General features: G+C 54.5%; 1 protein-coding gene across 1 annotated transcript; it reads left to right on the top strand.

Annotated features, from left to right (window-relative positions):
* Positions 1-1260: 1260 nt before the first annotated feature.
* Positions 1261-26705, top strand: ZNF282 (zinc finger protein 282). The gene is made up of 8 exons (XM_060156435.1): positions 1261-1533; positions 4698-5117; positions 12090-12216; positions 12719-12838; positions 14649-14768; positions 16509-16622; positions 17736-17849; positions 23498-26705. Exons 1-8 carry the CDS (start codon positions 1369-1371, stop codon positions 24289-24291), a joined length of 1974 nt encoding a protein of 657 aa, XP_060012418.1. The 5' UTR covers positions 1261-1368; the 3' UTR covers positions 24292-26705.

The raw sequence follows: 26705 nt of genomic DNA, 5'->3' as shown, positions 1-26705 counted from the left end.
CGGGGGCAGCCTATGGCCAAGGAACAGAGGGAAGAAAATCACTGGCTTCTGGGAACATAACCTTTGCTAACCTGTAAGCTCCTTGAGAATAGTATTAAGTCTGTGAGATACTCATTCTTTATCCTGGAAGTATGCCTAGCAGAGAAAGTACTTGATGACTGTCCTTCTGAGTACGGTGCTCTAAGTACATGTCTCACTTGGACCAATAATGCCCTTTCATATACTAAATGCAGTGGAACAAAAGAGTACTAGTCGGGGGTGGCCCTCTGGAAGGTCTGCCTCTACCCAGGGCGATAATCAGCCTTGGAGATCTCTGTCCTAACAAGATAGGGACTAGTCATTTAGGAAGACAGACACTATTTTGAGGATAATTACAAGGACTTACCTTTTGGAGGTAATTACTTTTGTTGGGTGCCTATAAGCACTGTTCTCACTTGATTTGTAACTGTGGAATAGACATTATTTTCTTCATTTATATATAAAGAGACCAAGTGAAGCTCAGAGAAGTGAAATTGCTCACAGTTACAGCTAATGAGTGGTGATTTTGGAATTTAAACTCAGGTATGTCAAACTGCAAAGCCCACCCGCTGCCCAAGCAGCAGCTGGCACATAGTAGGTGCTCAGTAAATATTTGTGGAATGAGTGAATGAGTTTTCCCCTTCCCATTTCTTCTCCATCAGCCTACCTTGTCCTCTCCCCCGCTCCTCCTCTGACTTGGCCTGACGTTTCAAAGTGACGTTGACTTACATTTAAAGGTTCTGGAAGAGGCTGCTGTTAAAATGCTGTGAGTGCACCTTACCTGGGAGGAAGAGTGTGGCCCTCTTCTGACACAGACCAGGTCACTTCTCTGTCATCCAGTCCAATGCAAAGGCCTGGAGTTGATCCAGGTAAATTTGGATTGAGACGAGGGAGAGTGGGGAGGTGAAGGCTGCAAAGGAGTGAGGCAAGAGGAAAGGCCAGAACAAAGAGTCTGGAGACAATTGCCAATTTTTCAAAAGGGTCAGGTCCTTTGGGATGGGATCCCCAATAAATATTAGCCGAATTAACAGAAATCCAGCCCCAGGGCCCGCCTGCCTTGTTGGGGACTCTAGGACAGGCAGGTATGAGAGGCATACCCGCGCAGGGTCACTTTGGGGGCGGCGGTGGTCCCCTGGCCCCTGAGCGGCCCCGTTGGTCCCCGCAGGCGGGCAGGAGCTCGGAGGCCATTGGCTGGCGCGCGGGCGGCGGAGGGGCGGGGAGCGCCGCCGAAGGGGACTGTTTGCTCCTACGGGCTGTAGATGGAGCTGTCCGGCCCCGGCGAGGGGGAAGGCGCCTGGAAAACGTTCTTCTTCTCCCTGGCCGGCCCGAGCGGGGAACAGCGCTCCCAGGATGCAGTTTGTGTCAACACGGCCGCAGCCTCAGCAGCTGGGCATCCAGGGCCTGGGGCTGGACAGCGGGAGCTGGAGCTGGGCGCAGGCTCTGCCCCCGGAGGAGGTCTGCCACCAAGAGCCGGCGCTGCGCGGGGAAATGGCCGAGGGAATGCCGCCCATGCAGGTGGGTGCACCCCCGCCGGCGCCATGGCCGCCCGCCTGCCGTGGGGGCGGGGCGGGGCGCAGGGCAGTGGGCGCCGGGCGGCTGGGGGCCCGGGCCGCGCGGGGCGGGGACGGAGGCCGGGTGGGCCGGGGCGCCGGGGGCTCGCGCGACAGGCCCGGCCCGGCGCCCTCGCAGGCCCCGCCCGCGTCCCGGAGCGGAGGGCGCCCGAGGCCGCGTGCCGGCAGGGCCCAGAGCCGGCGCCCGGGGAGGCCCCGCGGGGCGGGGGGCCCGGAACGCGCGGTCCCCGGGCCCTGGCGGGGCCGTAATCGCGTCATCCACCCCGGCCCGGGCTTGCCGAAGGGCTTGCCGGCCGCACTCGCGCCGGGCCGGCGACGTGGGCGCGCAGCGTACCTCGTCAGGTCACACTGCGGCCACTCTGACGAAAAGATGTTTTAAACGTTGTATGGCCATCTTTCACCGAGCATAACGAGCGATTCACCTTTCCCCGGCACCGGCTGTGATGGAGGGAAGGGGCCGCTGAGAGGCGATTCTGCCCTCCATCCAGCGGTGGGCAAACTTGGTCGCACATTAGAAGCACCTGAGCAGCTTAAGACTCCTGACGCCCAAGCCTCGTCCAGACCGGTTAAATCAGCGCCTCTGGGGTTGAGAATAGGCACCAGTCATTTCGTAAAGGTCCATAAGGATCTCGGTTCCGGAGTCAGAGCTCTAGAGCGGTGTGTAAAACACAAGGACGTGATGCTGAGAGAGGCCTGGATAGCTTTGCCCGGAGGAGAGTGTGGGAGCTGACCCTGGGCTGGGCCCCGCGGAGCCTCCTCTGTCCCTGGCCTGGTTCTCAGCCAGCCGGGTTCTGACAAGTCCGCCAGGAGTTGCCGTGTCCTGTTTGATCATTTTTCAGCTTTAGGTCTCCAAACCTGTGTAGGGAAGCGGAATTTGCCGCCCCAAAATATGCCTCTTTGGCATAAGGATTATTTTAAGATGGTTATTTTAGAGGAGCTGCAGGCACAGGAGAAGCTCTGAAAACCAAGTAGGAGTTCCCTCTGTAAAAGAGAAATCTCCGTCGCTCTACCAGGAGGAGGAGCGTGACTCAGTGTCTCTAAGAACTCTCACCAGCGGAGAAGGCAAGGACATACATCTGCATAAACCCGTACACCCTTGTGTCCTGGTCTTTTCCTGGTCACCTCCTGTGACTGACTCCTCCACCCCCCAACATCATCTTCTGTCTTTAGCTGAAGATGGTATTTAAGGTAGTGGCCTGGGCCATTCTGGCGAGTAACTCAGTTTTCTGGGTCTCTCCCAGGTATACAGGAGGTATACTTGTTTTTTGTTTGTTTGTTTGATTTTATTTAGTTATTTTGGCTGCGTTGGGTCTTCACTGCTGCGCACGGACTTTCTCTAGTTGTGGCAAGCGGGGGCTACTCTTCGTTGAGGTGTGCAGGCTTCTCATTGTGGTGGCTTCTCTTGTTGCGGAGCACGGGCTCTAGGGGCAAGGGCTACAGTAATTGTGGCTCGAGGGCTCTGGAACTCAGGCTCAGTAGTTGTGGCACATGGGCTTAGTTGCTCCGCTGCATGTGGGATCTTCCTGGACCAGGGCTCGAACCCGTGTCCCCTGCATTGGCAGGCGGATTCTTATCCACTGCGCCGCCACCGCCACCGGGGAAGCCCCGGAATACATGTTTTTAAACTTCGTTTTTCTCATGTTAATCTGTCTTATGTCAATTCGCCTATTAGAGCAGCCGAAGAACCTAGAAGGGTAGAAGGAAAATTTTTCTTCCCCAACACCTGCAAAAAGTAAACTGGGCCCAGTGACTCTCTGAACTTCCACCATCAGCCCTTGCCCCCTTCTGTAGGCCAGGCTGGAATGATGCCTGAATGAGCCCCAGTACACAGCTTTGCTGGAAATATTACTGCCTCTTATGGAGCAGGGTCTGGGGCCCAGACCCTGCTGCCCTTTCTCCCATGTCAGGAGTGATTCCCTGGAAGTTGGGTGATGCTCCTCTGTGGCTGTCACAGCTGCCCTGAGTTAGAGAGGGCAGTGAGCATGCCTGTCCCTACCTGCCCAGCGCACCTCTAAGTAATAGGTCTCCACTTCGCCCAGCCTGAGGGCCTCTTCAGCAGCGACAGAGAGAACAGAAAATGACACCTCCTCCTGTCCCATGTGGCAAGGAGATGCCATTTCAGCCCCGCTGTCCAGTAAGCCCTGGGTAGCTGGTATGGTATGGGGCCAGTTCCCAGGTCACCCGTGCACAGTGACCACCCCACTCCCGGTCACAGGGCTCAGCTCCTAACTTGCACCCAGGGGACCTCACCCTCCCGGTAAGGACCCAGAACTGGGAGAGTACCAGAGGGCCGGGACCATCAGGTACCCCTCCCCGCTGGGAAGCAGAGGGGGCTGGGAGGTCTTCTCTTCCTCTTAGAGATGTCCCCTCCTCCTCTCCTCAGTGAATGACATTTTTTGGCAAACCCACTTTTATTTTGGAAAATATGAATACGTACTTACATAAGGAGACAGAGCTGCTTGTCTGCTCTCTTGCTCGGGCTCCCGGTGTCTCCCTTGGCCACAGCCCTCCTGGGAAGGGTGGCAGCCCAGTTACCTGAACTGTGTTTTTTGTCACCTGCAGCACCTAGAACTACTCCAGTTGACAGTGCAGCGAGATGCTGTGGAATGACCGGCCACTTCTCTGTGGCTCTATTTCATCATCTTTAAAGCAGAGATAGATAATCATTCTTGCCCTAACCTGCTTAGAGATCGCTGGGAAGATTAGGGGCAGATGACTGACATGAAAATTTTTACTTTGAAACAGCAAATGCTGGGCAGCTCTAGAGTTCATCATTAAGTCTAGCCCATGAAGAAAACAGATGGGCTCGCCAAGGAAAGTGGTTCGTGACATTTTAGCCTGGGGTCCACAGCCTTGACCTCTCAAGGGTCAAGGTGGGGTCGTAAACTAGTGGCCAGCTTGACTCCTGCAGGTGGGAAGTGGGAAGATTGGGTGGATGGCTGCCCGAGCTCTTGCTGGCATGTTAAGGAACACCATAGCCTGAGAGGCAGGGGCTTGGCAGGAGAGCGAGACTCTGCGGCATTTGATGAGTTGTCCCCTGCTCTCAGGCCACCCTGCCTCCTCACACAGGGTCTCATCCCCGCTGTCACTTTCTCCCTCCTCGCACAGGCTCAGGAATGGGACATGGACGCCCGGCGACCAATGCCTTTTCAGTTCCCACCCTTCCCAGATAGGGCACCCGTCTTCCCCGACCGCATGATGAGAGAGCCCCAGCTGCCCACGGCAGAGATCTCTCTCTGGACCGTGGTGGCCGCCATCCAGGCTGTGGAGAGGAAGGTGGATGCCCAGGCCAGCCAGCTGCTAAACCTGGAGGGCCGGACGGGGACGGCCGAGAAGAAGCTGGCCGACTGCGAGAAGACGGCCGTGGAGTTCGGGAACCACATGGAGGGCAAGTGGGCGGTGCTGGGGACCCTGCTGCAGGAGTACGGGCTGCTGCAGAGGCGGCTGGAGAACATGGAGAACCTGCTGAGGAACAGGAACTTCTGGGTCCTGCGGCTGCCCCCGGGCAGCAAGGGCGAGGTCCCCAAGGTAAGTGGCGGTCCCCAGGGGCAGGGATGGCGGAGAGGACCAGCCCACGTGGACAGCGCTCTTTTTGTCAGGCCTTCTCACAGGCGTCTCTGGCTCCCTGTTGCCTGACTCAAGTGTCTTCTTCCCAAAGCCTGCCTCCACTCTAACCACTTTGTCTGGAATGTTCCACCGCCGTGAGGCTGGCCTCCAGCCGTTCCCCACGGAGCCCGCAGGTGTCCCTCCCCGGGCGTCTGGGCGTCCGCAGATTCCGACAGCGCCTCATGCTTGGGTTTTCCCCTTGGCACCTGCAAATGACCCTTTGTCATCGGTTGTCTTCGTGTCTGCTCCTCTGAATGGTTGGGGACTGACCCAGACCACGCCAACCAGGGTCACTTGAGTCATGGCCACCGCCCTCCGGTGGGCCCTCCTCACAGTTCAGAATTCACGCTCCGTTTCCTGTTCCGTTTTCTCTCCTGCTGTCCCCGGCTCATCAAGCCTGCGGGCTCGGTCAGCACGCCCCTGAGAAGATGGGGTCACCCTCCGGAGACTCCACGTGCAGCTGCGTGTCCTCTGCCTTCCTGTTACCGTGGGCTCGCACCCCACCCCTTCACTTGTTCCAGGAAGTCACGCAGCATCTGCCCTGTGTCCCCTGCATCGTCACCTCCTCCCTCTCCACTAGCTCATCCCCGCCTGCAGCGTCGCCCATCTCTGTAATAAAAAAAAACTCCCTCCAGCGGTGCCTCATTTCTCTGCTCCTCTTTCGAGCGGTCTTTACTTGCTGTCTCCAATTCTTTCTTCATTGTCTCTCTCTCCCTTTTTTAACCTTTTTTATTATAGAAATTTCAAACCTAGACAAAAGTAGATCGAATTGTGGGATGAACCCTCATGAATCCATCGTCCAGCCTCTGCAGTTATCATCTCTTGGACAATCTTGTTTCATCTAACTCCCTACCCACATCCCCCTCCCATTTTATTCTGAAGCACATCTCAGGCAGCAGGCGTTTTAATTGTAAATATTTCAATAGGTAGCTCTAAAAGGTAAGGACTCTTTTTTTTAACGTAATAATCTCAAGATTATCACTACCATAACAAAGATCTCAACCTACTCCAATATCCAGTCAGTGTTCAGATTTTCAGTTCTTCCAAAAATATTATTTTTTTCTGTTAGTTTGCCTGAATCGGAACTCAACTAAGCCCACACGCTGTGATTCCTGTGTCTCTTAAGCCTTTTCAATCTGTACGTTCCTCCTTCATCTCTCTCGTTTTTCCTTGTAGTTTATCTGTGGAAGAAACTAGGCCATCTGTCCTGTGGAACTTCTCACTCTCTGGATTCCGCTGTTGCATCCTCTGTGGTCTACATTTAACGTGTTCCCCTGTTCTCAGTATTCCAGTCCATCGGGGACTGGATGATTCTCCCGGAAACCCACGTGGTTGAGGCTTTTGCTGCTACTTCTCCGTCCTAGTGGTCTTGCCAGGGCCTTAATGACATCCATGGTATTAAAGCCAAGGGTTGTTAAAGCCGTGGTATTAAAGCCTCAGTCTTCATCTCCCTGCCCTGTCAGCAGCATTTCACGCAGGAGACCCCTCCCTCCTTGAAACACCTGTCCGCGTGCCTTCCAGGCTCCCCGCACCCCCTTGGTCCTTTTCCTGCATCACTACCTGCTTCTTCTCAGTCTTCTTCGCCGCTTTCCCCTCCTTTTCCTGACTTCTAGTGTTTGGCATGGTCCAGGGCTCCGTCCTGACCTTCTGCTCACTCTCTACACTCCCTCCCTCGTGATTTCATCCAGGCTCAGCGTTTTAGATGCTGTCAGCTCTCAAAGGCAGTCTTTCCCTCCCGCTCTGTCTCTGTATCCTGCCCAGACTCCTCCTTGAATGCAGAGTCACGTTCCTACCTGTTAATTCAGCATCTCCATCAGGATGTCAGTAAGCATCTTAGATTTAACTCGACCAAACTGAACCCCCGATTTCTGCCTGAACCCTGTTCTACTCAAAGTCGTCCTCCTCTCCGTCGAAGACAAGAGCATCCTTCCAGCTGCTCAAGCCACAGGCCTTAGGGTCATCCTTCTCTCCTTTCTTTCTCGCACCCAACTTCCGCTATATTGGTAAATACCATCTGATTTTTCTTCAAAACATATGCACAGCCCAGCCACTCCTCCCCGCCTCCACGGCTCCCGCCTTCGTCTGTTGAAGCTGTCATCGCCTCCCATCTGATTATTGCCATGGCCTCCGCCCTGGTCCTCTTGTCTCCATCCTGGGCCCCCACCCCATACAGTCTCTTCTCAGCAGAGCAGCCAGAGTGATCCTTTAAAAATATCAATCAGTCATGACTTCCCTGGCAGTGCAGTCCAGTGGTTAAGACTCCGCACTTCCACTTCAGGGGCCATGGGTTTAATCCCTGGTCGGAGAACTAAAACCCCGCATGCTGCACGGCGAGGCTAAAAAATAAATATTCGTTGCTTTCTTCCCTGCCCCCGTACCCCCAATAAGGAGGAAGAAAAAATACAATCAGTCATATTACACCTCTGCTTAAAACCCCCCAAATGGCTCCCCAACTTATTGAGCATAAAAGCCCCCATTTCGTCACTGGCCCCTTCCCTCTGGCCCACCCATCCGACCTCCTTTCCCCCTCACCCCCTCTTGCCCACTTGTTGCTCCCCACGGTCCCATGGCAAGGACTTTCCTCCACTGAAGGGCCCCCGCCCCGTCGCCCCCATCAGCGGTTCTGCTAAGCTGTCACTGGACCGCTGTCCCTTCCTGGCCATCCAATCCCGGCGCACTCTTTCCTCAGTCCCTGCTCTCATTTCCGCCAAAGCACTTACACCATCAGGCATCTTAAATACGTACTTTTTTTTTTGTCTCTTGGTTGGTTTCCCTCTTCTTGGTTCACTGCAGTGTCTCCGTGCCTACAGCAGTACCCGGCTTATAGCAAAACATGTTTGCCGAATGACCCTCCAGCTGGAGGGCTCACGCTTCCACGTAAGGCACTGGGCCTTCTTGGTCTTTGTATCTGGTAGCCGACCCAGTGGCTTCGCCGGAGGAGGTGCTGGACGGTGATCCATTGAGGCCACGCAGAGCTGAGTTCTAACAGTGGCTGTGGTTCCTCCCTAAGCCACCCCCACCACTGCAGCCCCCAGGGGCTCGTTTTTGTCGAGTTTGCCTTATATAACATATTGCTGTGCGGCATAGGTGGCATCTCCTCCCACGCTGCCCTTTGCCCTCGTCTGCGCCCTGCTTTAACTTGGTGCTGCGTCCCGGCCCTGCTGCGCGTTCTGTGTGTTGGGCCAGGCGTTGGGGGTCTTGAGTTGACACCTACCCTCACGGAACAATGGAATGGTTGTGGGGTCCGGAATTAGAAGGCTTGGGTTTGAATCTTGGCTTTGCCACGTGCCGGTTTTCCTACCGCAGGTCAGCTATGCTTTGTGTTGTCTCTGAGCCTCCTCAATTCCTCTTTGGAAAGAAGTGAAGTGTAAATAAGTAATTTAGTAAGTAAATTCCCAGGTGGTCTCTCTGAGCTTCAGTGTTCTCACCTGTAACACGAAGATGATACTATGCCTACTTCGTGGAGTTGTGAGGGTTAACTGATATCGCTGATGGGACAACACTATGTAGCTCATTGTAGTAGTTCTCTATTGCCATGTAACAAACGACCCCAACCCTTAGCAGCCTAAAAAAAATTATTATTTATCATTTTACAATTTTCGTGGGTTAAGAATTCAGGAGCCACTTAGCTGTGTGGTTCTGGCTCAGAGTCTCATGAAGTGACAGTCAAGCTGATGACCTGCAGATGACTGATGGGCTGCAGTCATCTGAAGGCTTGACTGAGGCGGGAGGACCGGCTTCCAGTACGCTCACTCGCCTGTTTTGGCAGGAAGCCTTAGCTAGTTCCTCACCACTTGGACCTGCCCCACAAGGCTGCTTGAGCATTCTCACAACATGGCAGCTGGCTTCCCCTAGAGTGAGTGATCCAGAAAGAGAGACCAGGATGGAAGCTACAATGTCTTTTATGACGCAGCCTTAGAAATTGTATACCGTCACTTCTTTATTCATTTGTTAGGAGCAAGTCACTCAATCCTGCACTCAAGAGGAGGAAAATTCGGCTTTATTTTTTGAAGGGATTGTCAAAGAATTTGCAGACATATTTTAAAACCTCCATAACCAAACGGCACCATGAGAATGTTAATTAATGTTGCTGGCAGTAGTTTCAGTTCATTGTAGACTCTTGGCCTTGCTAGATGCATTCTCTTTGTCAGATTCAAATTTCAGGCTGCTGTCTCTCAGCTTCTCTGTGCCTCGTGGGTTCTATTAAATTGGTTAATTGTTCATGGATAATTCATGGATATTCTTTCCTGTCTGGCTAGGCTGTGGGTTCCCTGCAATCTTGGCCTATGTCTCAGAGTTCTGCTGCATCCTAGCAGAGTGAGGTTTTTGCAGAGTGATGTCTATTTCCAGTTGTGGGACCATGATTCTGGAATTTTGACTGGTGAAGCGGGGACAGAGGAGTTGGTGTGTCGGAAAAGATAACAAACTTGGTTTTGGATACATTTAGTTTGAGGTACTTAAAAGATGAATAGGGACTTCCCTGGCGGTCCAGTGGTTAAGACTTCACCTTCCATTGCAGGGGGTGCGGGTTCGATCCCTGGTCAGGGAGTTAAGATCCCACATGCCTCGTGGCCAAGAGAACAAAACATAAAACAGAAGCAATATTGTAACAAATTTAATGAAGACTTCAAAAAAATGGTCCATATCCAAAAAAAAATCTTCAAAAAAAAGATGAATAAATGAAGCCACTCAGAAGACTATTGAAATGTGAACTTTGAAGGGAGGAAGGAAAGCTGAAGGGTGTCATCTGCAAAGAAGTAACCACTGAACCCGTGAAAAGAATGAAGCTACCAAGGGGAAAGTGAGGAAACAGGGCAGGGTGAGAGCAGAACCATGGCCCTGGGGCGAGGAAGAGGGAGCAGTACAGGAGACGTGAACCAGGTGGGCAGGAGGCAGCGTGGTCGTGGAAACCAAGCAGGAGGAAATTCCAGGAAGGTGGTCTGACCTTTCAGAGAGGTCTGAAGGGGTGAAAGCTAACAGCAGGAGGCTGATGACCTCTCAGGATGAGGTTTCAGAGAGTAGAGGATGCTCATAGACAGATTTCGGGGGTTAAGGATGCCTGGATGGGGAAGAAAGCACAGAACGTGTGTCTCGGGATGTGTCAAGTGAAGGGGAAGAGCAGACTCATTTGTGGTGGCAGAGTTGAGTGGGGCTCCTCTCGGGTTGGGGGTCCTGAAGGGGGAGACGGAGAGACGGAAAACGCCAAAGGGAAAAGGTGGTTTGGGTTGAGTTTCACAGGCAGGAGGAGGAGAAATGAAGGGCGCACGTGGGGGGCGGGGGTGCTGGCTTGGCAAGAAGGAGGGCGGAGGTGGGAGTTTGTCAACAGCGACCTGCCATCGAGGGGAGACCGGAGGAGATGGCGGGAGGCCCGGGGAGCCCTGGGGAGAGGTAAGAGTGCGAAAGAAGCCCCCCGGGGAACACAGGGAGATGCCAGCGAGATCGCCAGGAGGCCTGAGTGTGTGGCGGTTGTCACCTGCAGAATTTTGTGACTTTTATCTAGAGCAGAGAATTAAAATGAAGAAAGGGGTCTGTATCCGTTTTCCTAGGTTGGGGATTTGCCGAAGTCCGGTGGAAGGTCCAGGGAATTAGGAGTTCTAGTTCCGTTTCTAAAGATGGGAGTGAGCTGTCAGTCAGTGGGTGACATACAGGTCTGCACGTGGGCCCTGCCCAGTCGCCCTTAGGGTGATGAGCACCTGATGCCAGGGCTGGCACTTATCATTTGTGTACGAGCACTGCCCACTTACCAGGCAGTGCACCAGCAGGCCTGACACCGAGAGTGCTGCTTTTTTCATTCACACAAAGGTGCCATGTGTCAGGTACAGAGACCGATGGACTAGGGTCAGGGCCCTGGGGAGAACTGAGGGCTTGGATTTCAGAGTGAGAGGGAAAGGCTGGTCCAGCAGGGATGGGAAAGTGGTAGGAGGTAAGGCTATGTGGTCAGAGAAGTGAAGCTCAGATATTGAAGTCTTGGAAGTGAAGCCATCTTGAACAATTCTGTCCGAGATGAGGCCATGATGGTGAGTGACTGAAATGAGTACAGACAAGAATCCTTGTCGAACTGAAATAACAGCTTTATGGAGCAGATTAGATGACCTTGAACACCAGGTGACTGACACTGGATGCTGGATGACTCAGGCCACAGTGGGACCTTCCTAGTGTTGGCAACAGCTATTCAACACATTCAACAAATATTTATTGACTCCAAACTACATGCTGTCAGATGCTTGGGATGTAGCGGTGCACGAAACAGATCAAGATTCCGGAGCCTTAGCACGGGCAAGTTTTAGTGACAAAAACGCGACTGTGTACCTAGGGGTGACCTGACTGAAGTACAGGTTCTATAACAGGGTTTTATTGGACTTGGCTCGCTGATACGCACTCCAGGAACCTACTGCATCTCTGTCACCCTGAATGCCAAAAGCTTTACCTTCAGGTACCCAGTTTACCTAAAAGTGAAATTACAAAGGATGTGGTTAAATGCTTAATTTTTACTTATTTATTTATTTTTTTTGCTGTACGCGGGCCTCTCACTGTTGTGGCCTCTCCCGTTACGGAGCACAGGCTCTGGACGCGCAGGCTCAGCGGCCATGGCTCACGGGCCCAGCGGCTCCGTGGCACGTGGGATCCTCCCGGACCGGGGCACGAACCCGTGTCCCCTGCATCGGCAGGCGGACTCTCAACCACTGCGCCACCAGGGAAGCCCTAAATGCTTAATTTTTAAAAGGTAGTGGTTACTGGAGGCACAGGATGATCAGGAGCAGAGTGGACTGACTCCACTGAAACGGGCCGGGCAGGACGGGGGCCGTGGGTGCAGCGGGCCCAGTGCCCCTGATGGGGAGTAGGTGGGGGGAGGAGCGAGCAGGGGGTTCCAGACTAAAACTCTTGTTGGCCCAGGTTCCGGTGACTTTTGTAGACATTGCTGTTTACTTCTCTGAGGACGAGTGGAAGAACCTGGATGAATGGCAGAAGGAGCTTTACAACAACCTGGTTAAGGAGAACTACAAAACCCTGATGTCCCTGGGTAAGGGCGCCTTCCCTCCCCTGTGGCGAGCACCTTGGGAGTGGGGAGTGAGATGCTTCTCGACCCGTGGTGCACCACCCCCGGGCAAGGTGTCATGTTTATACGTCACGGAAACTCAGGAAACGATTTGCTTGCCTGCTAGGAAGTTAGAATGACTTGTAACAGAATGGAAAGTAAGAACAGGGCCTATCACTGCGGGGCTGAACACTGTGCTGCCACCATTTTGGAATCACAGCCAAACAGCGTCACTACGCGCTGACCCCCAGCAGCCTTGGATAAGCCACAGTCGCTCTGCTGCTGGCTTTCAGAGACCGGAAACTGGAGAATCTATTGACTTGTTTTCATAGTTCCTCGTGAGAGATTTCCTGACGTACTCACATAACGGCCACCACCTAGAGGACTGCTGGGGTGGGGTGGGGGAGGGGAGAGCTCCACATCGCCCTTGATCGGGGCCCATTGATCAGCTTCACTCAGCCCTTCCTTCCCTTCCACCTCATTCCAGACTCGGAAGGTCCAGTGTCCAAGCCAGATGCTCCACCCCAGGCCGAGCCCCGGGAAGAGCCTTGCGTGTGGGAGCAGCGTGACCCCGAAGAGAGAGAAATCCTGATGGATCCAGACACAGGTGATGGCAGCCGAAGACAGCCCTAGGTCCAGGGCAGGGTGGGAGAGAAGCACCGCCATCCCTGCATGAATTCCAGGCGGGCTTCTCCTGAGTTGTTCGTGGGGCCAGTTCTGCTGCCCTTGAAATTTGGCGGTCACCTACAGCAAGAGTTTCAGGGCCAGAAAGCGCACCACAGATGTTTGTCTTTTGGGTCAGAACCATGTAGCTCGAGATGCCCAGGTAAGCTGGAGAGAAGAGGAAGCAGCGGGGGCGGGGGGGCGCCTTGCAGCCTCCCAGCCCTGATGGGCGCCCTAGACCCGAGTGCAGCTCCAGCCTAGGGAGGTGGGCAGAGGAGGCTCTGCGTGGCGCACGTGGGGTGCGTGGCCGACTGCTTCGGGCCTGGCTGTCTCCTTCAGCGTCCTCGCCCCGTTCTCACAGACGCCCCATCACAGGCAGACTTACCCTCCAAAGCTTTCTCCTCATTCAAGGGAGATCTTACGTTCTGAGGATCCAGTTCCCCGAGAACGTCACACCTGGTGATGGGAGGTGCGAGGCTTCTCGGGACCTCAGCTCTCCTGAGCACTGTTGGGCCAGGTGAAATCTGGTCCTTGAACTGTATTCTCTGCCTTCTCCCAGGAGCCTTCACCCGTTGGGGCCCTCTGCCCTTCCTCCCTTTTCAGTGGAGGGTGTATTCACCGAAACTTCCCTAGAAGGTGGCTCAAGGCGGCCCCTCCCCCCACTCTGCTCTCTTTACTGAGATATAATTCGCATGCTGTAAATTCACTCTTGAAGTGTATCATTCAGTTCACCAAGTTGTGCAGCCATCATCACTATCTAATTCCAGAACATTTTCATCATCGGGAACCCCACACCCATGAGCAGTCACTCCTGTTCTCTGGGCCTCCCCCGCCCAGCCCCTGGTTGCTGTGCATTTGCCTCTTCTGGACGTTTCGTCTAAATGGCTCCTTCCCTGTCTTAGGTACCACAAATGTGTGAGGTCAGCAGCTGTGGTAACCTTTCACAGTAAAGCGATGTAACCTCAGCCGTTTCACTGAGTTACCATCCATCCCTGTGCCAGATAGAACAGGGACCACTGTGGCCTTTTTATGGATGGACCAGCAGACTGAGAGCCAGAGAGGGCAAGTGACTCATCCTCTGGACTGGGGGCAGAGGTGAAACCAGGATCCGTGTCTTCCACTTCTTCGTGTAGTCTCTTTCCTGCTGTCTCCTGCGGGGGCTAGTGTTATACATCACACCATAGACCCTCACAAGAGGAACATGCCCCTGTGGTCGCGTCACGGGGTCTGCATGGAAGACATGTTATTGTCTTTTATGCAAAAGGATGCTGTGCCTTATCCATTCCAGGAAGGGATGGGGTTGCTTCCCTTTGCCCAGTCTAACTGTGTGTGTGTGTGTGTGTGTGTGTGTGTGTGTGTGTGTGTGTGTGTGTGTGTGTGTGTGTGTGTGTGTGTGTGTCTGGCGCACTCTTCCTGACTGGGGTGCAGAACAAGGACGAATGTCTCCCACATGGAGGGAGACCTATGGCCTGTCCTGATTAGCACCCACCCAGCGTGGGCTGTTTCTGGAACCCTGTCCCAGCCTTACCACACCTCATTTTGTGGCTTGGCCTATCCCCTTGTCCTGAATGTCGATCGCCCCTCTGCTCCCAGGACCTTCTGCTCCTGGGGGTTCCCCATAGTTGCCCAGAGAAACCCAAGACCCCTGTGCTCTTCCCTGGCCAGTGCTGTCAGCCGTGCTCCTGACCCCGAGAACGTCCAGCTGACGATCATTCATGAAAACGGCGCCAAACGCTGTGATTCTCTGTCCCCAGGAGCAGAGCCCCTGGCGCCTGCACAGGACACGTCCTCTCAGGTGAAGCGGGAGGAGGCGCTGTGTGCCCGGGGCCAGCGGGGCCTGGAGGAAAGAGCCATCCCCACAGAGTCCATTACCGGTGAGCGAGCTGACTGGCCGCCCAAGCCGGGTGGCAGAGCAAAGTCCAACGTGGTCTGCGGGCGCCCAGCGTCGTCTGACGTGTGTGCCAGGCCAGAGGCCTGAGCTGAAGACGGAAGATTGTGGGTCCAGGATGGATGGAGAGACAGGGTTTCCCACGAGCCGCAGACTCGGCACACGACGTGGACGAGTTGCCAGCACGTCTGGGCTTAGCCGTTCTGTTTTCTCTTCTTTGTAGTATCAGTTTTTAACTGTTCCTTTCTTCCCTTGGAAAGCAGTATCTGCAGAAGTACTGAGTGTGAGGCGTTTAACAGGTCCCGTGGGTGGGGGAATCTGGGGGTCCGGGAGACCTGCTCCCGACTGGTGGGAAGAGCTTTCGTTGTTTTAACCAAGCACTTACGGCGGCTGCCTCTGTGTCAGGCCCCGCACGGCCACAGTCCTGTCAGGGGGTCTGGATAGCTCCTCTTCGACGGCATTCTGGCTGGACTTCGTATGTGAGATCTCTGTTAGAGAAGATATGTATTTATTAGTCGGAGTTCTCCAAACAGTCAACAGGGTGTGTGCGTGCGTGTGTGTGCGCATGTGTGTAGAGATATTGATTGAGTGATTGAATTTAAGGAGATGGCTTCTGCCAACTGGAGCACCGGGGCAATCTGCCGGCAGGATTCCCTTTTCCTCGGGATGTCAGTCTCTTGTCATTAAGGCCGTCAGGTGGTGGGACAGGGCCCACCCACATTATGGAAGGCAGTCCACCTTAAAGTCTTGTTGAACTCCTCAAAACAAAAAAAAACAACACAGAAACATCGAGAAGAATGTTTGGCCCAGTATCTGGGTACCGTGGTCTAGGCAAGTTGACACATAAAATTAACCGTCACAAGATATATTAACACACTGTAGCTCTTTACTTATCCACAGGTTAGAGCTCCACAAACCTCATCCCCCTTAGTCAAAGCCTCACACTCATAGGTGAGTGATAGCAGCCCCCAAGCAGAGGAAAGCGGCTTCCCAAGTCATCCGGCCAGTTCCTCAGAGAGCATCACAGTGCTTCAGAGGGGTCTTTAAGAGATAAGAGGGCAATAAAGGGTAAATGAGGTTTAATAGACTCTGCAGAGGAAAGAGGGTGTAGGATACATCTTAGAAAAATCCCATTAAGATGGTTAAGATAAAAGGCTTCCTGGGGCTTCCCCGGTGGCGCAGTGGTTGAGAGTCCGCCTGTTGATGCAGGGGACACGGGTTCGTGCCCCGGTCCGGGAGGATCCCACCTGCTGCGGAGCGGCTGGGCCCGTGAGCCATGGCTGCTGGGTCTGCGCGTCTGGAGCCTGTGCTCCACAATGGGAGAGGCCACAACAGTGAGAGGCCCACGTACCGCAAAAAAAAAAAAAAAAAAAAGCCTTCCTGGAAGGTGTCATTTTCCTGGATGGTCCCTGCAGGAGGAAGACCTCCTTCCACGGTGTTGCTCAGGCCTCAGGCGTGAACCTTGGTTGAAGGAGTTAAGCTCCTGAAGGACAGGAAAGCTCTCTCGATGACATCACTGTTATGTCACCCCCATGTAGTATCCACTTATTTGCGGCAAAAGCTCCAGCAGCTGAGGCCAAGCTGACCTAAAGCTTTAATTAACTAGAATAATTACTGCTGATGTTTAGGGAAAAGAACTCATTGCATGACACGAGAGACTTAAAGCACCACCTTGCGGGCGTTTCCGTGTCCCCTGACACCTTTGCTGCTCTGTTCCCACAAGCAGACTCACCAGCTTCTGCCCAAGACCTCCTGTCCCGGATCAAACAGGAAGACCCCCCGTGCGTGTGGGCTCAGCAGGAGTTGGCGGAGAGGGACATTCCAACGGACCCCAACTCAGGTGAGCGCGCCGTCGGGGCACGTGGAGATGACTTCTGTAACCTCCAGAAAATCTATCCGATCGAGTCACTTTGGTCGAAGGCCAGTGAAAGACTCAGGGGATAAACTACAGTGTGTTCCTCAGGTGGTGACTTTGTACACATTTCGGCATATAACTATGAGAAAAGTGGGGAGGATTTCTCTAAAGGAATCATCACACTGATAATTTGTACTGTCAGTGAACTGATACTAACATGACTTCACTGATTTCTGAAATATAATTAAAAAGCCTTTTAAAAGTGGTATATATTTCTGTGACAGAAAGAAAGAAAGTAATTTTACTTCTCCCGGAGTCTTCCTTGAGTGAATAGTAGTTAGATGTCTCCCAGGAAACTTCTGGGGAAAGTCCAGGCATAAAGGGAAGCATAAAAGAACAATAGGGAAGCTCTGCCCGCCCAGGCCCCATGTGCGTGTGCCCGCGGGCGTGTGTGCGCATGCGGGTGTGCGTGTGCACTGTGTGTGCGCGTGTGTTCACATATGCTTGCAGAGCTGGAGGAGGCCAGTGTCACCTTGTTTGCTGGTTGTGACCCCAAAGTCTCATGCAGCCCCGCACACCAGGAAAAGAAGCCGCTGTAAAATCTAGGATTCCGTGTCGTTTGTCAACTCTACAGCTCCACAAGGGGGGGAAGTTGACGGGGTCCAGGGCAGGAGAGAAAGCAGTGCCCTCCCGACAGAGAGGCGGCAGCATCCACTGCAGTTCCTAGTAATGACCTTTGTCCACTGCTTCTGCCGTTGCCGATCTGGAAGGCCGACCTCTCCTCCCTTGGTCCTGTGGGCCATCAGAGGCCAGGCTTCCCTCCGGCCTGGCCCCGCAGATGGCCCTGGGGCTCCGAGGACAGAGCCAGAAGACCTGGGTTCCGGTCCTGGCTCTGCCTCCACACAGCCTCCTCCCCGGCAGCAGGACCAGTGAGGTCCCATCTGGGGAGGCTGTTGACGGGGTGGGGACAGGGATACCCAAACTGCCACACGCCCTCTGAGCAGAGCAGCGGCCTCTGCACGTGGCGGTGTTCGAACTTCCGGTGGGATGCTCGGTGGAAAGGAACAGGCTCTAAGACTGCCTTCTTTCCCCGAACAGAGTCTCTGATCTCCGCACACGACATCTTGTCATGGATAAAGCAGGAGGAGCAGCCGTACCCGTGGGGCCCTCGCGACGCCATGGAAGGAGAGCTCGGATTAGATTCTGGCCCTGGTGAGCGGCGCACCCCGCGGGGCCCCTGGGTGTTTTGTCCACAGGGACGGTTGCTCACCCAGTCTAGCCCCTTACAGGGTGATGCTCTGTCATGGCAGCCTTTTGAAGGCCTGTATCAAAGCACTGTCCCCTTTCCTTCTGGAGGATGGCAGGTATGCTAGCTTCCTAGGGCTGTCTTGACAAAAATACCCAGCTGCGTGGCCTAAAACAGCAGAAATTTATTCCTTCATAGTTCTGGAGGCCCGGAGCCTGAAATCAAAGGGTCGGCATGGCCATGCTCCCTCTGAAAGCTGTAGGGGAGCCCTGCCTTGCCTCTGCCTAGCTTCTGTGTTTGTTGGTGATCTTTGGTGTTCCTTGGTCTGTGGATGTGTCACCCCAATCTTCTGTCTTCACACGTTCTGTGTCTTATAAGGTCACGAGTCACATTGGATCAGGGGCCTGCCCTCCTCCAGTATGACCTCATCTTAACTACACCTGGAGAGATCCTATTTCCAAATAAGGTCACATTCTGAAGTACTTGGGGGGTCCAGATTTTGATGTGATCTTTTGGGGGGATATAATTCAACCCATCACAACAGGGACAGGCGAGCAGGCTGGGAGCGAGCCGAGGCAGTAGTGTCAGCAGCAGGTGATGGCAGCAGGCGGCTCACACACTAGGAAACACACACCAGAGCACCCTGGCAGCTGACCTCCCAGAGTAACTGGGAAGATCCTGAAGCCCAGATAGGAAGAGGGGAGTTTCTTCTGCCGGCAAGTGTGAGGCCAAATACCTCCCCTGACTTGGCTCTCTTGGGTCTTTCTGGAAGCCCCCTGACTGGCTGAGGACCTCTGGCATGTGTTGGTGGGTTAGGTAACGCGTAGCATCAGGCTCACACTCCTTGCCAGGGCCGGTACCACTGAAACAGCTGGCTTAATGTCCTCTGGGTGATTGGGGTGGTGAAGGGACAGTTAATCATATGTTCCTTGCTCACGTTCCTGACACCCTCTGAGAGCTCGAAATCCATGTCAGAGCTGAGGACATGGGTTATTTCTGAATCTGAAGGGACATTTAAAACCCAGGTGAGCGGATCTCACTCTCCGTGAGACAGACTTAGTTCAGTCTGGAAGAGCAGAGTGGGGCCGGAGGAATGGGCAGGGGATGGCAGAGGAACAGTGCACATCCTTGTCTAAAACAGAATTTCAGTTGTCCTCTTTCTAACCTGCTGGTGGGGTGGGATGTGACAGGGACATCTGGGGGACCGCCTGTGAGGGCAGGAAGAAGTGATAGCGGTTGATGCTACCGCATCCTCTGCAGCACTCAGGCCACCATTTCTAGCCCTGGCCCTGAAGGCAGGGGTACCAGATCAGCAAACATTGTGCCAGGAAACTCCGCCCAAATCTTTGTCCCTCAGCGCCGCCTTCCGACTTCTCCAACTTGGCTAAGAGCGTGTGGGCTTCAAGGAGCCTTTTCCTGGGACCTGCGTGGTTGTGAAAACAGCGTGAGAAACTCGTGCAGAAATCGCCAGGCTTTGCAAATTACCAAAACGCTTTCCTTCTCCAGTTCGAATATGCCGAGCGGCTCATAGAACAGTTTGCCTCGTGCTGTTTTGTCTCTGGGAGGCCTTAGAAAGTTTGCATTTGGGAAGAAAGGCCCAGAGTTGGGAGAGAGGGGTATCTGGAAACGCTTCTCCTGCCCGCCCAGTCACTAGAGCCTCGTATCAGAGCCTCTTGTCTTTCTCCCAAAATGAACCTGCCTTCCGCTCATTAATGTTGGGATGTGAAATTAGTATCTCACCTGTGATTTCTTTGAGGTTTAAAACCCACCTGGTGCTGTGGTTGCCAAGGACCACCAGGTGGACTTTTGGTAAGACATGGCATCATGTGGTAGTCTTCTGGAGGGGGCTTGGAAGGGGAGAGGGGGCAGGGCTAGAGAGTAAAACACAGAAATACATGCATGTTCACGCCAACCCCCTTCCCTGGCCCTGCCGTAAACAAGAGAGAAAGACCCGGTGTCCTGCTTAACTCAAAGTCAGACGTCAGCCTAACCGGACGTTACCTTTTAGTAAAAAGGATTCCTGGCTTTATATATTAATGAGTGGATATTACTCTCTGCTCTCTGACAGTTAGTGTAAGACAGGAAAAAAGTCTGGTTCACTCAGAAGTAACGTGCATGGGGCTCCACTGAAGCAGGAAGTGTGAATAGGGGTTTGGAGTTCAGTGGCTACTGGGTGCTTCTGGAGAGAGTGGGGAGCCTCAGGCCAGACCACCCTACCCGGACGCCAGCACTCAAAACACACTCGCAAGTCACAGGATATGATTTGAAAGCAGCCTCCTGAAATTCCCATGTACTGCCTTGGGTTAAAACTGGTTAAAACAGTGATTCCAGCCTTTTTTAGTCTCTGTTACTTAAGAAGTATTTACTTCGTGCCTGCTCTATGCTACGCAGTACTACAGGCACTTGGAATAAGTGGAGAAGAAGGGCCAGGGGCCTTTCGTTTTGTGGGACGGTGATGAACAGTAATCCCGCAAACAAGATAAACTCGGGGTGGTGAACGCTCTGAGGGTGACGACTCAGGGAAAACAGGGGGCCGGGAGTCGGGGCAGGAAAGGAAGAAGCACTCGAGTGTGTCCAGATCACGAGAAGGAGCTGACCACGGGGCTGCTGGGGAAGGGAAGGCCATAAGGAAGGCCATCTGGGGAGGGAGGTTGGAGCAATAGACAAGGAGGAGTCTGACCGCGTATGACCTATGGGCCAGGTTAGCGTCTGGATTTTATTCTAATATGAAAGGAGACTAACAGAGGGTTTGACACACAGTGGTGACGTGATCTGGTTTACATTTTTAAAACGTACGTTTGGGAATTGACTGGAGTCAGGTGGGGAGAAAGGGCCAGAAGCAGGGAAACCATGTAGGAGCTAATGTAGTGGGTAGAGACCAGGTCAAGAGGTGATGGTTGGAAATACAACTGATAGATTGTCTGTGGTGGATGAGGAGACAAGAGTGACTCCTAGGTTTTGATCTGGAAACACTGGGCGAATGGTGGTGCTGTTTGCTGAAATGGTGAGTCCTGGAAAAGCAGCAGGTTAGCTGTGTAAATTAGGTGTTCTCCTCTGGACCCGTTCAACTTGAGATGACATCCAGGTAGCAATGTCAAGTAGACAGATGAACATAGGAGTCTGAAGTTGGAGAGCCTGGGGCTAGATTGATTGGGGAGTTACAGGTTGCAAGGACTTCTGACACCAACCACCTGGAATTAGGCCAGACTTCACAGGTGAGGCACCTCGTTCTCCACGTGACTGCTCTCATCTTACACAGCAGCTGCAAGTTCGAGGGTCCCCAGACCACCCGCACTTCTGACCAGCTGGCTGCAAATTCAGGGGTCTCCATTAACACCTCAGGTGCAGTAATTCCCTAGAACACCTCACAGGACTCAGGAAAGTGCTATACTTACAATTAGTTTTATTAGAGCAAGAGGATGGATTCAAATCAGAACCAGCTGAAAGGGGAGATCCGCAGGACCAGGTCTGGGAGGGTCCTAAGCATGAAGCTTCTGTTGTCTACCCCCTGTGGAGTCGGGAGTGTCCTGCTGCCTGCACAGCGATGAGTGACAGTACTGCCTACCAGAGAACCGCACTGGAGCCTCTGTGTCCAGAGTTTTTCCTGGGATTTCTTTACATACATACAATTGATTGAACATTCAAACTGCTTTAAAGAATGAAGACATTTATTCTCTTACGTAACTAAGAGGTAGTCCAGTTCTAGCCTTGGTTGGCTCAAGGATGCAGCTATATTATCAAGGACCCAGGTTCTTTCCAACTGCTTGTTCGCTCATCCTTGGTGTGGATGGAGCAAGTTGGCCACAGCTGTTCCAAGTATCACCTCCAGACCCAGAGGGAAAGGAAAGGCCGTCTTTTTGCCTGTGCTGTCTCCAAGGAGTGAGGATGCTTTCCCAGAAGCCTCCCAGCAAACACATCTCATCGGCCAGAACAAGGTCCCGTGCTTGTATCTGAATCAGTTACTGGCCAGTGAGTTCTAGAGTTAAAGTCCTCATGTTAGAGGTGGGAGGAGAAGGTGTGACGTAATCCCCATGGAGAGTGGAAAACTGGGGCATGCTGAGTCATGGGGTAGGATGCCAGGGTTTGAGGTGTGTGATCTTCTCCAGCAGCCTTCAGCTACTTGAGTGCTGTCACTGCATTGGGGTCCCCCAGGCAAGCCCAGCAGAGGAGAGAGGGGCAGAGGGACCACAGGAGCTAAGCTGGGTCAGGAAGGGAGAACAGAGGCGGGGGGCGGGGCAGAGCAGGGAGGCAGTTGACAGAAGTGGTCTGGTGCTCACTCCGAGTTTGAAGAATGATCAGAGTAGGATTAGGATTGTTTGGGGTTGGGTTTCCTGGGAAACAGTCCCTGAGATGGAGGTTTACGTACACGTGGTTTCCTTGGGGGTCCTCTTGGGAATAACACCCACGGAGGAGGGAGAGTAGCCAATCGGGTAGAGGGAGAAGCAAGGCCCACAGTGCAGCTGTGACAGAGCACAGCCAAACCTGCAGGATTGACGGCATGACATCCTGGATTGAGGCTAGGAGAGTTACAGTGGCCCCTGCCCCTGGCCAGTGTCCTATGGAAATGGTTCTTTGCCTGGTCAGTGTTCATTGGGATAGAGGGGGGCAGGCTGGGCCCAGTCTGTCTAGGAGTGTCACATAAGGAACACATGTCACGGGGAGGGGGCTCCTGCAGGAAGAAAGGACTGTGAACTGGGGATCGGGGAGGTGATGGAGGGTGAAGGAAAGAGAAGACTCCTAAATACAGTCAGCAAACCCAGTAGTGCCTTGGAAGTCAGAGTCCTGGGCCTCAGATCGCTGCTCCGATGCCCAGAGCCTGGGCTTTGTGCCCCACTGCCCCCAGGGTCGTGTGGAACCATGAACCCTGGAGACTCAGGGGTGCAGGAAAGGGCACCATTGCAGGAGCGAGACAGGCGCTTCCTGGGGAGGCTGGCTGGGCAGCCACTTCCACACGAGGATGAGGAGAGCGCCAGTCACGTGTGGCCCGCGGCCAGGTGGGGTCAGGCGCCAGGGTGGGACTCACATCAACCCAGCTGACCCCGACGCAGTACAAGGCCGAAGGCTGCCTGCTTAGTGGAGACATAACTGCAAATCGCAGGGTGGTCATGCGCCCGGCCCCCTGCATTCCCCTCCTGTAGGCCTTCAGACGGGCTTTTCACCTGGGATAGGTTCTGGCAGACTCTCTCCCTCCAGTCGAGAGATTCTCCGTAGGTAAATTAGCACTGAACATCAGAATACAATTAAGTCTTATTATTTCCAGGCGATTCCGCCTTCCAAGGGGACTTCCGCAGAGCACCGCTCCTCTGCCCACCGGCTCCCGGCATCTGGGGGTGTTTCCTATCCTAACTGCGTGCCACCTGCCTGACCCGCTTCAGGTGCTCTCCAGCTGGTGGCTCTGTGCAGCTCCGAAGGTTGGGGAACCCTCGAGCACAGGGAACTTGATCATTTGCCTTGTTCAATCCCCTCATTCTTTAGAGAAGCTGAGGCCCGGCTAGCCTGTGACTCGCAGGAAGCCGCAGAGGAACTAGTTAAGGCCCGGGGCCCCCTTGCAGGGACGATGTGAGTCCTGGACCGAGCAGTGTCAGCATGTCGCTTCTTCGTGTCTCCCCCCCAGGTGACAGCCTGCTGATGGTGAAGAACCCGCCCCCGGCCCCGCCGCAGCCCCCGCCCGCCCCGCAGAGCCTGCCCCCGCTGCCGGCGCCCCCCGAGGACGCGGGCGGCCCCCCGAGCCGCGGCGGGGGCGGGCTGCTGGACGACGGCTTCCCCGCGCTGCCTGGCGAGCGGGGCGCGGGCGGGGCGCAGGCGGGCGGCCAGGCGGGCGGCGGCGGGGCCGCGGGGGGCGCGGGCGGGGGCCCAGGCGGGGGCGGCGGGGGCTGCGGCAGCTGCTGCCCGGGCGGCCTCCGCCGGAGCCTCCTCCTGCACGGCGCGCGCAGCAAGCCCTACTCGTGCCCGGAGTGCGGCAAGAGCTTCGGTGTGCGCAAAAGCCTCATCATCCACCACCGCAGCCACACCAAGGAGCGGCCGTACGAGTGCGCCGAGTGCGAGAAGAGCTTCAACTGCCACTCGGGCCTCATCCGCCACCAGATGACGCACCGCGGCGAGCGGCCCTACAAGTGCTCCGAGTGCGAGAAGACCTACAGCCGCAAGGAGCACCTGCAGAACCACCAGCGGCTGCACACGGGCGAGCGGCCCTTCCAGTGCGCGCTGTGCGGCAAGAGCTTCATCCGCAAGCAGAACCTGCTCAAGCATCAGCGCATCCACACCGGCGAGCGGCCCTACACGTGCGGCGAGTGCGGCAAGAGCTTCCGCTACAAGGAGTCGCTCAAGGACCACCTGCGCGTGCACAGCGGCGGCGGACCGGGCCTCGGGGCCCAGCGGCCCCTCCAGGCGCCGCCAGAGCGAGACTAGGGTTGGGCCGGGGGAGGGAAGGGCCCGGCGGCAGGAGCAGGGGGCGGGGGCGAGCCTGGGGGCATCCTGAGGCCCCACCATCCGATCCTGCTCTTGGTTCTCGGGGCGCCTTCCCTCCCTCTACCCGCCACCTGCTGGAAGTCGGGAACAGGAATTGCACTCCAGATGGGGTCCCCTGAGTGTGGGGCAGGGGTACCCTAGACCTGTCCGGCCTGAATGGACAGCCCAGCTCTTCTCATAGGGTGGACCAAGGGGGCCGGCGCAGGGAAGGTGCCGGAAGGACAGCGGGTAGGTCCCTCTTCCGGCACCCCCCCTCAGACACCTAGCGTGCCCATTGGGCCTCTGGGGTCACAGATTGTGATCAGGGGAAACCACCAGGGAGTCTCGGAACCCTTCTGAGATAAAGAAATAGGTCCTAAAGTTAAGAGACCCTAAAAAAGGAAGCGAAGGTGTCCTGGTGAGAGGAGGGACGTGCTAAGGGATGGATCTCCGTGATGACAACACTGCCTCGCGTTTGAATAGCGCTTTATACTTTTTTAAACACGTTTTCTATCCGTTATCTATTTTCACCCTTAGCCTATCCCTCTGAGGTACGTGGGGTAGGATTTTCCTGACTTGATAGCTGAGGAAAGTGAGACACAGGTGAGATGGTTTGCCCGAGATCACACAGAAGAGAGTGGCAGGGCTGGGACCAGAGCCCTGCCCCCAGCGCAGTGTCCCCACCACACACACTGCCTACCTCTGGCATGTGAGAGACCTCTCTGGCCTGGTCTCTCTCCTCTCTCTTTCCCCTGACCCACCAAAAATAATCAGAAGCAACAGGGGCCAACTCATGGGGTTACTGGGAATGGGGAATAGATTGACTAGAAAATACCCGGGGTTGTGCTTCCAAAAGGTTCTTCCTGTGTGGGCACTGCTGGGCGGGAGGGACGGCCCCCGGCCCCCAGCCTGTCCCTCCCACCTCCAGTCCCTCTACCTGGTGCAGCAGCATCTTTCCACTGCACAGCAGTGACCTGGCCCTCCAGAGGCAGCTAGCACCCTGGCTCAGACCTCATCCTGATGATTTATTCGTTTCCCAGGGCACAGGGGTGAGGGAGAGGCTCTTGCTGCAAGAGCAGCTATCAAGGAAGTGAGTCTCTTCCCAGGAGGGCCAGGGCCAGTAGGTGCTAGTGTCTGAGAGCCTCAGTCTCTCTCCTGCCCTGAGCCTCCCAACTGGTGCTGTCTGTTAACCGACCATGCTCGTGGACATGGACACAGACCCTCCTCTGCTCCAGACCCTGCAGGCGCCTCGGGAGGCGCCCAGAGGACTCCCCGTGTCAGTACATCTGCTCTGTGGTCCTGATGGGCCACAGCCTCCCTATCTGCGTCTTGCATGGCCAGGCACTGGGGTGGGGTGGCACGCCCCAGGACCCTTGTTTGTGTCAAGAATGACTTCCGCTCCTGCCATCGATCCCACTTCTCTCCCAGCTGGGGAGCACATGTGTGAGCGCTCTGCTTCTGCCCTTCCCCTCATCTGTGCCGCTCTGCTTTCCTCAGACCCCTTTTTGCCGTGCAAAGGGAATTCTTGAAATTAAATAAAAGGTGTCCAGATTGCAGGCTGCATGTTCACAAGGCCGGAGGGCTCTCCAGCGTGGCTTCGTACAGTAAACCCTCAATGAACTGGAATCCAGCTAACTGGGATTTTTTCCCCCCTTTATTCTGCTTTTTGAAGGAGGCAAATCTTAAGAAAATGAGAAGTTAAATATAGACAAGCTCAATGGAGTTCTGTTGGAGCAGAAGGGGACCCTCTAGTCCATTGTACTGGTTGGGAGGCAGCAGTATTCTGCTTTTCAAAAGCATGTGGAGAAAATCAACATTTTCATAACCTAAATCATGGGAAGTAAGGCCAACAGTTTTTTTTGTTTGTTTGTTTGTTGCTTCTTTGGGCTGTTAAGAGTATGAAGGAGGGGGAGAAATCCCTACTGAGACATGGGTTTGAAACATTTGAGCCCATAGCTCGAGTCTGTCCCTTTATTTTACCTTTGAGGAGCTGATTCCCAAAGAGGTTTAGTGACGGATGAGTGAGAGAGCCACGGCCAAGTTTCTGGTTTCTCGCGTCCTAGTCTGGTGGACCCCACGCACCAAGTGCCCCTCGGTTATGCCACAAGTCAACCCAGCCTCCAGCACCAGCCCCTGGGGGAGTCCTAGAGTGAGCTCTAACCCCCCCCCCGGAGCTGAGCGAAGGTGGTGACACTCAGTGTGGACCTCCCCCAGGCAGCGAGGATCCTCAGTGTGGACCCTGCAGTCCACTTACCGAAGCAGGACGGCGGTCCTACTTTGGGGGTGGATTTTTATTTTCCTCCCGATAATGTGTTAATTAAAAGTATTTTAATTAAAAGATTAATGCATGCAGTAAAAATCGGTTTAAAAAATAA

The sequence above is a fragment of the Lagenorhynchus albirostris genome, chromosome 8 (assembly GCF_949774975.1).
Source record: "Lagenorhynchus albirostris chromosome 8, mLagAlb1.1, whole genome shotgun sequence".
NCBI lineage: Eukaryota > Metazoa > Chordata > Mammalia > Artiodactyla > Delphinidae > Lagenorhynchus > Lagenorhynchus albirostris.
This window is presented reverse-complemented; position numbering and strand designations above follow the sequence as displayed.